We start from the raw sequence: 12,761 nt of genomic DNA, 5'->3' as shown, positions 1-12,761 counted from the left end.
CATCTCATTGTAATGGTATAGCACTAATATTACAATTACTTAAGCATGGTTCAGTGTATGAAGCCTGAGAATTATTCACCAGCTTTGTGCCCGCTCTTTCCGTTTCCCTCTCCCAACTCTGATATGCCGCAGTTCAGTACTTCTGATGTTTCTTGAATCAGTTTTCTGTTACAGCCAAATTGGGGGTCTGTGTTTTAATGTCTGACTACAAACATGAGTTTCCAGTCTGGGGGCATGACAGGAGCTTCCCCTCTGCTCTGGATTATAGGCTGAGCTTGCAGTTTAAGAGAACATGGCTTTTTGGCCCAAGGAGGCTCTGGATTATCATCATGTTAAATCAGTGTTTCAAATCCTCATCAAGCCAATTTGACAGTGAGATTATGCAACAAGAACTGAAAGGTGTGAAGGCATACCTGAGTGGCAATGACTCAGACTTCTGTTAAAAGAAAAAGTTGTAGCTAAAAATAGATTGCTCACATGCTGTTGTGGGTAACAAAAGATTTAGGTCATGCAGAATAACTGTCTTGGAAACAAGTCTGTTAAGATAATGCCTAGTAAACCAAATAATTCAAGTGAACAGGCAGGCATAGATCAACAGCAAACAAGTGAACTTTCTCCAGCAGAAAGACATGTCTGCTCACAAGCCTTTCCCAACTGGAAAAGCATCCAGATAGAGGTCCCTTGGTTTCAGATTTCTTACTCCACTCAAAAGACAATGTTCAAAGATGTCTTCCGCTATGAATTTAGTGGCTACAATTATTCATAAATCAGACATGGAAAGCATTTCTCTTGGAAGGTTCAGAGACCTCTGTCAACATACAGAGCACTGTATAAACATCTGGAAAATGATAGAAATTCAATTAGCATATGCTGGGTAATCTCAAAGACTTTTATAGTATTCAAAATTTAAAAATAATTCTTGTTTATTAATGCCTTGAATAATTAAGAAGCGCTTGGGCCCAACAAGTTATTCTAAGTTTTGTAATCCCAATGTTACTTTGATGGGTTCTGCTCCTCCTCTAGTGAGGAAAAGATGCTTAGCAACTGCTCACTGTCTCACAGAAATCCCTAGCTCATTTTACATTTTTCCCTTTTACATTGACTACATCAGTGGTTGGGGGAATGTTCCAGAACTCATGCTAGTTAACAGAGTATGGTTCTTAAACTGCCTTCTTTTTTAAAAAATGGCCTGATGTGCAGTGGTTAGAGTGTTTGACTAGAACCTGAGAGACAATGGTTTGAATCCCCACTCGATCATGGAGCTCACCTGAGTATCCAACACCAGGTTTAAGGAGCACCACGAACCAAGAACTTAGACCTTTAGGGGGAAGCGTAACCCCATCACAGATACTTCAGATCCCTGTTGTGAGTAACTGATCCCTAGTCAGCAGGACTTTGTATTAAATGGATTTTGTTCTCACACATCTAGTTCTTGCTTTTGTTTGGAACTTGCTGCCATGGAAAAGTTGTGCAGCAGCACCTCCAGTAAGACGATAGACAAAGAGGCTGCACTCAACTCACACAGCATTGCAAACCATCAGAAGCCAAGAAGAAAACATAGCTTCATATTGTGGTTTGCATGGAGCAAGACAAGTCATAAAACATGGTTTGAACATAACATTAAGGCAGGGACTGGAAAGGAAGGAAGTAGGAACTCCTGGACTGGTATGTGATATTAAGGAGTGGGGTGAATTATACCAAAGTATGTGTTCTGTGAGGGGCACAAGGTCCAAGGCCATTAGGATTAAACATCAAAAGCAGCAACTTCAGTTGTACAGTACTGGGAAGCAAGTAGGCAGGCAGTGAAAAACATTCAGTTGTTTAAATAAGATGGCCTTCTGCAGCTAATAGTATAGCACTAATATTACACAAAGTGCACAGCTTTGTTTCTTGTTAAGAGATTACTGAGGCTGAGGGCTTTTTCAAAGGATTTGCAGAAGGTCTGTTTCAGCTCCTTCAAAATAAGAAGAGGAGGAGGAGGAAAGTTAGGGAGAGGAATACTTTTTCATCTGCTGTACACCAGTGTGGTGTAGTGGTTAAGAGCGGTAGTCACGTAATCTGGGTAACGCGGTTCGCGTCTCCGCTCCTCCGCATGCAGCTGCTGGGTGACCTTGGGCCAGTCACACTTCTGTGAAGTCTCTCAGCCCCACTCACCTCACAGAGTGTTTGTTGTGGGGGAGGAAGGGAAAGGAGAATGTTAGCCGCTTTGAGACTCCTTAAAGGGAGTGAAAGGCGGGATATCAAATCCAAACTCTTCTTCTTCTTCTTCTTCTTTATATTACCATGATCTGAATAGATTTACCTTAGATTCTAAGGCCTAGAATATGACCCCAAATCCTCTGCAGTGTGCCAAGGTTGCAAGGCAGGGTTTCCACAGCAGAAAAAGCAGTGTAGCTGAGGATACAGGGTTGAATCCAAATTCCCATGAGCAGAGCTCCACTCGCACAATTCTCTCACTGGAAGTGTTTTGGGTTTTTTGGTCCAATACCTCCTTCTGGTCCCTGTGTATTCCAGAAGGTTAAGGGCTCTCTAGAAGGGGTCAGCAAACTTTTTCAGCAGGGGGCTGGTCCACTGTCCCTCAGACCTTGGGGGGGGGGACTATGCGTTGCTTTGGCTGAAGCCTGGAGATCAAGAGGGGTAGGTGCACACTGACCCCTCTCGCTCTCCAGGCTTCAGGGATAGCCACCTGAAGCCTTTGGAGTGCAATGGTACCTCGTGCTGTGCTCCAAAGGTTTCGGGTTCCTTTTGCTGAAGCCGGGAGAGCAAGACTATCAGGTGGCTATCCCTGAAGCCTTTGGAGCACAGCGGGACCTCGCACTGCGCTCCAAAGGCTTCGGGGTTAGCTGCGCAAAGCCTCCGCAGGGCAGTGGGGTGGAGGCACCCTGCTGCCCTGCGGAGGCTTGAAAGGCTGTCCCCGAAGCCAGAACAGAGAGACGGAGCACTGCGCAGCCCTCCGTCTCGCTGTTCTAGCTTGGGGATGCCGGGGCTTTATGGGGAAACTCCGGGCTTCCCCCTTCAGCCCCGACACTGATTTGATTCAAAAAATTTTTTACTTGTTTTCCTCCTCTAAAAACTAGGTGCGTCCTATAGAGTGAAAAATACGATATTTTACAACCGTTGTATTAAATGACTTGGTTGCACATTCTCCACCCCTCCCTTTTAAGAGACTTCTGGTGTTATCAGCATGGGCTTTGTTGCATTTTCTTTGCCATGATCATTAGCCATTAGTGAGTAATAGCTTAGGTCAGGAAAGCATCCACTATAAGAGTTGGAGGGTGTTTCCTGATAACATTGAGCAGCCATCCTCATTTGTTTGCGCAACAGCATTTCCTCCTTTTTCCATGTTGCAGTTGTCGTGTAGGAAATGCAACAGTCAGAACTGGAACACTGGTATGAGGAAGGCATTGGTAACCTTTTCAGAAACAAGCTAGGGAGAAAAGAGAATTACGCAGATCTAGGTAGTAAAACTTTTACTCAGAGAGTAGACCTGTTGAAATTAATGGATGTAAGTCATGTCTACTAATTTCAGGTGGTCTGCTCTGAATATGACTAATGTTGGGAAAAACTCTTAGTGTTCAATTTACATTGTTCAGTGGTAGAGCGTCTGCATTGAATAATGAAGGTCTAAGTTTCAACTCCTGGCATCTCCCAAGAATCCTGAAATCCTGAGGAACCACTGCCAGTCAGTGTAAATGGACCAAGTTAATGGACCAAGTGTCTGTCTCGGTATAAGACACCTTCTTATGATCCTATGTTATTCATTTATTCATATGAAGAAGAACTATAGCTCAGGGCATTTAGAAGGCATCTCCAGGTAGGTCTAGGAATGTGCCCTCTCCATACAGTGTTGAGCTCTAGTCAGATCAATGGTCTGACTTATGAGGAAGCTTCCTATGTTCCTGTGTAACCGATACACCAAAACAGTGTTTGAAATTCCCCAGGTGCCAGGCACATTTTGCAACTGGTGCAGGTCCAATTGCAACCATGTGGAGATCTCTGGATCCCAGGTTGGCGACAGACAACTCCACCTGGCTGGCCCCTCCAGTTTTCTTAAGCAAGTAAGCAGAAGAGCTTATTTATTGCATTTATATCCCAGCTTTTCCTCCAAGGAGTACATGGTTTATTCCCCACCTCAGTTAATCCCTAAAATGACCCTCTGAGGTAGGTTAAGAGCCTGGCCCAGGGTCACCCAGTGAGGTTCATGTCTGAGTGGGGATTTGAATCCTGATTTCTCAGGTTCTAGTCCCACACTCTTCGCCACCACACCACACTGGCTTCCAAGTGTACTTCTGTTGTGGGGCAGCTATATAAATTAAGTAGTTAAATAATTATGAGGAAAGCAAAAAGTCACTTAGAGAAGGATCTGAAATATTTCCCTTGACGCTTGAATTGGTTTTATTCCATATTGTTTTATTTGATGTTTTAATGTGTTATAAACTGCTTTGAGATTTTTTTTCTTTGAAATATAAAGTGGTATAGAAATTAATAACAATTATTATTATTATTATTATTATTATTATTATTATTATTTTCATTGCCAAAAAAACGGTGCCTAGACATCCTGTTGTGGCGACCACAACCTAGCTTTAAGGTTCCATTTGGCTATTAGCTTATATATATCTGCGTTTCTAACACAGCTCCAAAATGTTGCTGATACGCATTCAAAATAGAAAAATAGGTGTACAATAAAAACGGCATGCATTATAAATTATGAACCCATGAGATGATTTTCCCAAACTGCCCACACCTGGCTTCATACGTAAGGACGTGATCACAAAGGAATAATTGGGAGCTTCGTGTGCATCCCTGATTTGTTCCTTTGCAAGTGGGTCTCTCTGACAGTGAACCCCACTGGGATCAGCTACACTAGGGAGTTCCCCATTGGAAAACTGGGGAGGCTTGGGAGGCTCTGCTTTCAGAAAATACCGTTCAGCAGATTGGGACTGACTGCACGTCTTTGAGGTTGTCCTGTGACGTTTGGTGACTGACAGGTGGCTCTCCCCAACCACCTATTACAATTTCTGGGGCCCTGAGTGAGTTTGCATCAGAATGGTATTGAGTGGGGTGTCAGTTTCACCTCAACCTTGTTGCATTGGAGTAGGGCCTTGCCAAGAAGGACACTGACAAACTGGAACGTGTCCAGAGGAGGGCAACCAAAATGGTCAAAGGCCTGGAAACGATGCCTTATGAGGAACGGCTAAGGGAGCTGGGCATGTTTAGCCTGGAGAAGAGGAGGTTAAGGGGTGATATGATAGCCATGTTCAAATATATAAAAGGATGTCACATAGAGGAGGGAGAAAGGTTGTTTTCTGCTGCTCCAGAGAAGCGGACACGGAGCAATGGATCCAAACTACAAGAAAGAAGATTCCACCTAAACATTAGGAAGAACTTCCTGACAGTAAGAGCTGTTCGACAGTGGAATTTGCTGCCAAGGAGTGTGGTGGAGTCTCCTACTTTGGAGGTCTTTAAGCAGAGGCTTGACAACCATATGTCAGGAGTGCTCTGATGGTGTTTCCTGCTTGGCAGGGGGTTGGACTCGATGGCCCTTGTGGTCTCTTCCAACTCTATGATTCTATGATTCTATGATCACGAGAGGTGCTGCCTGCTTTGTGAGCCTTTACGTGAGGACACTTAACGTTGTTCTGAAGAGGCCGCTGCTCACGTTTCAGCTTTTAGAGCGTTTAGGATTACTTGGTAATAATGATGGGAGGTTACGCTACATTCTGCTCCGCCGTTCACAATACTTCAGACGCTTCATGAAAAAACCCTAGCATCTGCTGTCTGGCATCATTTATCAGCTAAATGAGATTACATTCCTGTGAGCAGCATTTCAAGGGCGTCAGTAGAAGACAGGATATTTCATAGGGCTTCCGGTTTCTTCTTTTTTTGTTACTCTGCTCTAATCTGTGTTCTTGATACCTGAGAGCTTCAACATGTCTGCACCCATCTCCCAAGCCTATGCCATTTTTTGAATACCCTGAAATGCATTAACCTCTTACTGCCACCTTTTATCTACCTGTTCCCAGACCTAAAAGTAAGATTGAATTGTGGAGAATGTTTAATTTAATTCAATATTTATTTTGACCATTTTTATGCCACCTAATTACTGTAGCCTCTTATGTACCGTAGAAGGGGACTCGCTCCGATAAGACTAAAAATGAGTTTAAATTAAGAATTCCTGGAGTGGTTTAACACTCGGTCCCTCTTCCTAGGGAACTCTGGGAAATGTAGTTCTGTGAGCGGAATGGGGGTCTCCTAACAACTCTCAGCACCCTTAACAGACTACAGTTCCTAGGGTTCTTTGGGGGCAAGCCATGGCTGTTTAAAGTGGCATAATACTGCTTTAAGGTGTAGCTGTGGCCAGAATAGTAACTAAACAGCCTCTGCAGTGTTTTGGTAAAATGATGAAGGGTGGAGGGGTGATGCTCTGGTAGAGGGTGAGGTTATAAAATACATTATAAGCTGGGCCAGAATTACATTGGGTTCACACACACACACACACACACACACACACACACACACACACACACCAAATGGGTTAGCCATGTTCATATTTGAGTTTCTTCCTCTCCTTTTCTTATTCTTGCCATTCTTTTCTTCTTAGTCCCCCATGTTTGATGGCAAAGTACCCCACTGGCACCACTTCTCCTGCTTCTGGAAGCGGGCTCGACTGGTGTCCCACACCGACGTGGTCGGCTTCTCGGAACTGCGTTGGGAAGATCAGGAGAAAATCAAGAAGTCCATAGAAAGTGGTGGCGCCGGAACAGGTAGGCAAATGTTTAGTGGCTCTCGAAAGAGATAGCCGCTTGCTGCATGAGCCCAGATATCAAGCAGCTTTGGGCGATTTGGGTTCCCAGGCTTGTGGGCTAGTTGCTGTCCCAGATGTGTGGAAGGTGTCCTGGATGCAAGGAAACTGGCTGTCAATAAGAATCAGCCTCCCATGTAGTTGCCATGGACATTTGCAAGTTTTCAGCTTGAGGACTGGAGAAAATGGTTTTTGTTCAGCCTCTCTCTTTTTTCAGACGTAGATTCCAAATGGTCTCTTCAGGGTTAGATTTAACCCATGTTCACTACCCAGAGGTCCATGCAGGGAAATGCTGGACATTTATCTAATAAATATAATGTTTATATATAAATATATATTGTTTGTTTTCCAGGCAAAGGTGACCAAGAGGGAGGTGGCAAAAGTGATAAAAGTTTAAATGATTTTGCCGCAGAATATGCAAAGTCCAACAGAAGCACCTGCAAAGGCTGTGATCAGAAGATAGAAAAGGTAAAATAGGTGTCCAATTCTGTGTCTGTAATATGAGTTATAGCACTCGTAATGTATAAATCCTTTTCAGGAAGGGCCGTAGCTTGGTCTTTGAGCATCTGCTTTGCATGTAGAAGGTCCCATGTTCAGTCCCGGCATCTCCAGGTAGAGCTGGGAATGTCCCAAGTCTGAAACCATGAAGAGCTGCTGCCGGCCAGTGTAGGCATTACTGAGCTGGATGGGCTAATGATCCCACTCTATATAAAGTAGGTTCCAATCTTCCTGTACTGTGGAGGGTTGAGGGTTGAGAAATTCTCTAGAATAATGTGGCTGGGGGCTAAAGGGGGAATTGGCAAAAATTGCCTCCTTTTAGAGCATAATCTGTAGTTGTGGACCTTTCTGCACAAATTAGAGGCACTGATTAATTTAATTAATAGGGTGGAAATTAATGAGATTAATGCTTCATTACTGTCTTTTAATATACATATTTTTCCTCAACCTTCTGTCAATAACTCATGCAACCTTTTACAAATTTGTGGAGCCTCACGTGTTTGGTATAAGAGCTGACTTAGCCACTATAGTGTGAATTTGTGTATAAAAATTCTCTGGCCTTTTTGCACATAATGGTAAGCCGAACTATGGCTTACTGTGAAAGTGCAAGCATGCTGGTGCCGGGAGAGAACATCCTGGCCAGTTTTGCAGCTCATGGTTTATTTCGAGCAAGACAAACTAGCAGTAGATGGAATCTACACACAAATAAAAAATGCTGTGAAAATGCGTTTTTAAAAAAAGTTTTGAAGAAAATACATTGAATTTGCCATAGCTCACTGTCGCCATCTAGTGTCACATTTGTAAATTGCACTTTACAACACACTTAAAATATTTTATTTGCAGCTGTATAGCTGAGTCCCCAGTGTGGCAGTATCAGAACTGGGGGAGGAATGAAGGGGGTTCCAGCATGCTTGCTTATTCACAGCAAGCCATAGTTTGGCTTACGTGAAGCCAGTAACACAGACAGTTGTATGGTCTCACTCATTTATTTAATCCGCCCTCCTTCTCCCATTCTCTCCTGCAGGGTCAAATCAGGATTTCAAAGAAAATGGTGCATCCCGAAAAGCCCCAGTTGGGGATGATAGACAACTGGTACCACCCAGCCTGTTTCGTCAGCCGCAGAGCAGATCTGGGGTTTCTTGCCTCTTTTAGTGCCTCTCAGCTGTTAGGCTTTGGGCTCCTGAATGCTGAAGATAAAGAGACTCTGAAAAAGCAGCTGCCTGCAGTCAAGAATGAAGGGTATGTTGAGTATGCCAAAAGAAGGCAGGATTTCTGTCGACGCAGCAGTAGCTCAGGCAATTGTGAGTCAGGCACAGTAATGCCAGAAACCTTAAAAGGTCTTTCTTCATTTTTCCACTCCCTGTAGAGAGGGTGTTCAGAGAGCTGCCAGGAGACAGCTCAGGCAGGGGGCTTGGGTAGTCTTAACCTTCCTTGCGAGACAAGTTGCTCAGACTGAAGTCCTGTAATTTGACCTTCTTGGTTCATGGAGTTACCTGGTCATGCTGGGCTCCTCATCAGCAAGGTGGCACTTCATAGTCACAGATAATAGGCTGCCCGTTGTTCTGCCCTAGTGGCACAGGGAGTAAGGTGTCTTGACTAAGCTGCAGTGGTTGCCTGTGTGAAGCCCTTAACAGGGTCTCCTTTGGTACAGCGGGAGTGCCTACAAACATAAGATGGTCGCACAGTGTGGGACCAGTGTTTCTCAAACTTGGGTCCCCAGCATTGTTGGACTTCAAATCCCATCATCCCTGACCACTGGTGCTGCTAGCTAATGTTGATGGGAGTTGTTGTCCAGCTGAGGATCCAAGTGTGAGAAACATAACATTAGGCACTAATCCAGATTTCCTTTTGTCCCTTTCCCCTGGGGAATCCCGATCTCTGCCACGGAGCAAATGTCAACTGGGTTTTTTTCTCCATTTGCTCTGATTCAGTGTTAAAGAGTTGGGTTTTCCAGGGAAAGCTGTGGGGCAAACAGACATCCTCTCAGACTCATGCCTAGAAAGCATGGGGCAAGCAAAAAACCACTCACATCCATGCTTTCTAGACACAGGATAAGTGGAAGTGTGGACAAATGCTAAATCCCCAACTTCTAGCTGAGGCTGTCCAGACCTCTGGAGCTCATGAAATACAGTGGACGCTCGAGTTGCGAATGTGATCTCTGCAGGATGCACATTCGCAACCCGTAGCGTTCGCAACCCACGTCTGCGCAGGTGCAGGTTGCAATTCGGTGCTTCTGCGCAGGCGCAAAGCGCGATTTAGCACTTCTGCGCAGGCGTGACTGCAGAAACCTGGAAGTAACCTGTTCTGGTACTTCCGGGTTTTGGCAGTCCACAACCCGAAAAAAATGCAACCTGAAGTGGATGCAACATGAGGTATGACTGTACAAGCCTTACTTCAACACTTGGATGGTATTGTGAGCCAGACCAAGCACCCAGCCCCTCTTAGGAAAGTCGCTTCTATGCCATGTTTACACTTGTCAGCTGTTGCTTGCAACCAAGGGATCAGATTTGCGTGCTTTCTTCCCGTGTCTATTTTGAGGCTGCTGCTTTGCCTCACACCCAGAGCAGCATAGGAAACTGAAGCTGGATAAATGATTTGCTCTGGCAACTGAGACTAATCATGGAGGCTTTGACTATGCAAAAGCTTCCGGGGTGGGGGGCTTTTGCTTCCATTTTCAGTTTCGTGATTTGCATTTTGATGATGGGGATACTTGAAACAGATCTCACAGATACATGTAAAAGCTGCAAAGAAAGGAAGGGGAAAGCCTAAGCCATCATAACGGGCGAAAGAAGATGTCGTGACACCCGGGGCGAGCGTCGCTACGTAGGGCGCATGTGTAACGTCGCTATGTACGACGCATATGCCGTACATAGCGCCGCTGCACATGCGCTGTATAGCAGTTTGTCGCCACTCCAGCCGCAAACGGAGGATCCCGGCACCGTCCATATGGCGCTGGAGCAGCGCTAGCTTCAAACCGCTATACAGCGCATGTGCAGTGTCACTATGTACAGCGCATGCATGCCACGCCACACACGCGCTGTACTTAGCAGTTTGGCGCCAGGAATCCTCTGCTCGCTGCTGCAGCCATGAATGGAGGATCCTCCACATGCGGCTGCGACTTATCACCCCTGCAGACACGGAACCCAGGGCATTCTACCCCCTGCCCCCCCCATTGCGACGCCACTGCATCATAAACTGGTGCTGCCCAAGAACTAGTAAATGGAGCTGATGGGCTAACTTTTGAGTAACTACTGACGTGAGTTTTCTTTCTCCTCCAGGAAGAGAAAAGGAGATGAGGTGGATGCCAACGTGGTCTCAAAAAAGAAACCAAAAAAGGAGAAAGAAAAACAGTCTAAACAGGAGAAGTTGCTGAAGGTGCGTTTCTCAGTGACTTCTCTTTGTTTCTTAGTTTGCTTCTCACTGACTAAACACTCTTGAACTACCTTCTGTGGGGGAATTCAAAAGCAGTGCGGACGTATGGAATAAAAGCAGAGATTGTCCTTTCTGCATTGCCTCTATCCCTAAGTGGTTTGGAATCCAAGCATATATGCAAGATTTGCTCCAAGCATATCAGTCAGTAAGCCAAAAACAAACATTGGCTGCACCTCATAAACAAACCAGGAGACTCAGGAGCGGTGGTGGTTTCACCCAGCAATATATTCCTGAGTGAAACCGCTATCCCACTCTGGCCTCATACTGCACAGAGTGAGAAAAAAAGCTGCATTGGTGAGGCACCAATACAGTTTGTTCCTTCCTCTGCCTCTTTAAACTGCTCAGCTGAGGATCCCCCAGCCGGGCGCTGGCTCCCACACAAGCGGGGGGAGCACCGGGGATGGGGGGCCCTCCTGCCCCCCAGATGAGCTGTACAAAGAAGCTGCCTTGCCCCAGTCCCCTAGGCACTGGAGTGAAACTGCCTCAGCTCCCACGGTCAGAGCTGCGGCAATTTTCCCTGGCGCCTCGCAAGCTGAGGCCAATGCAGCTTGTTTTTTTTTTTTAACATCGTGGTATATCGCCAGACCGCAATGTTTGGCTGGCGATATTCCGCAGTGTTGAAAAGCTGATATCGCCCAGCCTCCACTCCTTTGTTAGCTGAATTGCTAACAACAGAATTAACCATTAGGATACAAACTGAATGATCCCTGCTGTTGCACTTCCAACATGGGGCATCCCCTTTTTCTCTGTCTGCCACACCTTCTGCTCCACCTACGTTTTCTCCACCTCACCTCACTTTCCATATGAAATTAATCTATACAGCCCTTCAGGCTTAGGTTGCCCAGTCCTGATATGGAAGATAGCATTTTACCTTAACATAATCCCCTGCAATGTTCCTTGTCATGTGTCTTGCATGTACAGTGGTACCTCGGGTTACGAACTTAAATTCGTTCCAGAGGTCCATTCTTAACCTGAAACCGTTCTTAACTTGAAGCGCGCTTTCGCTAACAGGGCCTCCCGCTGCCTCCGCACTGCCAGCGCGCGATTTCCATTCTCATCCTGGGGCAAAGTTCTCAACTCGAGGTACTACTTCCGGGTTAGCGGAGTTTGTAACCCAAAGTGTTTGTAACCTGAAGCGTTTGTAACCCGAGGTACCACTGTACTGCACTTTAATAGTTCCATTAAGAAATAAATCTTTTTTTACCTGTGCTGTTCTCTTCTACAGGAACAGACAGAATTGATTTGGAACATCAAAGACGAGTTGAAGAAAGCCTGTTCCACCAACGACCTGAAAGAGCTCCTGAAAGCCAACAAGCAGGACATTCCTTCTGGGGAATCCGCTGTGAGTTGGATGCTCTCCTGTAGATGACATTTTGACTACATGCTTGCTCTGTATTAACACTCCTTGCACGTTAATTACATTTAGGTAAATGTTGACAAAGTTAAATGTTTATGGAAGGAAAGCCCTGCTCTTAATAGCTTCAAGAAGAATGTGGTTTGCGTCTGCATGTAGGGAAGTGTTAATTTTGTTGCCCTTCACCTGACGATCTCGGGGCGGTTCACAAGATAAAATTGAGAGAGGAGCTATTCAGTACAGTGGAACCTCTACTTACAACCATAATCCGTTCCGGAGGTCTAGTCATAACTAGAAATGTACATAAGTAGAGGCACACTTTTCCATAGAAAGTAATGGAAAAGTGAGTTGATCCATTCTAGACGATGAAAAACACCCCCTAAAACAGCAATTTAGCACGGATTTTACTGTCTAACGAGACCATAGAGGCAGCACCTCTTCCACAGCTTCGGGGGTGGGATGGGGCCTCAGTGCTGCTCCGCAGCCGGCGGGGTGAGCTCTGGCAAACTGGAGGCCTCTGCCTGGTGGCGGAGGCCCCAGCACTGCTCTGCAGCCGGCCGGCCAAGCTCCAGCCTCTGTTCATATCTAGAGGAAAGTTCATAAGTTGAAACACCTACTCAAGGTCGTAACTGGAATCGTACGTAAGTAGAGCCGTACGTGAGTCGAGATTCC

The 12,761-nt window shown here is 45.6% G+C and overlaps 1 protein-coding gene across 1 annotated transcript in view; it reads left to right on the top strand.

Moving 5' to 3' along the window:
• PARP1 (poly(ADP-ribose) polymerase 1) overlaps positions 1-12,761 on the top strand; it is a 38,745-nt gene that overhangs the window by 3,589 nt on the left and 22,395 nt on the right. Inside the window, exons 2-6 of the mRNA XM_082214809.1 lie at positions 6,605-6,767; positions 7,158-7,273; positions 8,328-8,542; positions 10,582-10,678; positions 11,961-12,077. Of these exons, the coding sequence (XP_082070935.1) occupies positions 6,605-6,767; positions 7,158-7,273; positions 8,328-8,542; positions 10,582-10,678; positions 11,961-12,077 (708 nt within the window). The remainder of the gene's footprint in view (positions 1-6,604; positions 6,768-7,157; positions 7,274-8,327; positions 8,543-10,581; positions 10,679-11,960; positions 12,078-12,761) is intronic.

The sequence above is a fragment of the Podarcis vaucheri genome (assembly GCF_965113315.1).
Source record: "Podarcis vaucheri genome assembly, chromosome: 3".
NCBI classification, from domain to species: domain Eukaryota; kingdom Metazoa; phylum Chordata; class Lepidosauria; order Squamata; family Lacertidae; genus Podarcis; species Podarcis vaucheri.
This window is presented reverse-complemented; position numbering and strand designations above follow the sequence as displayed.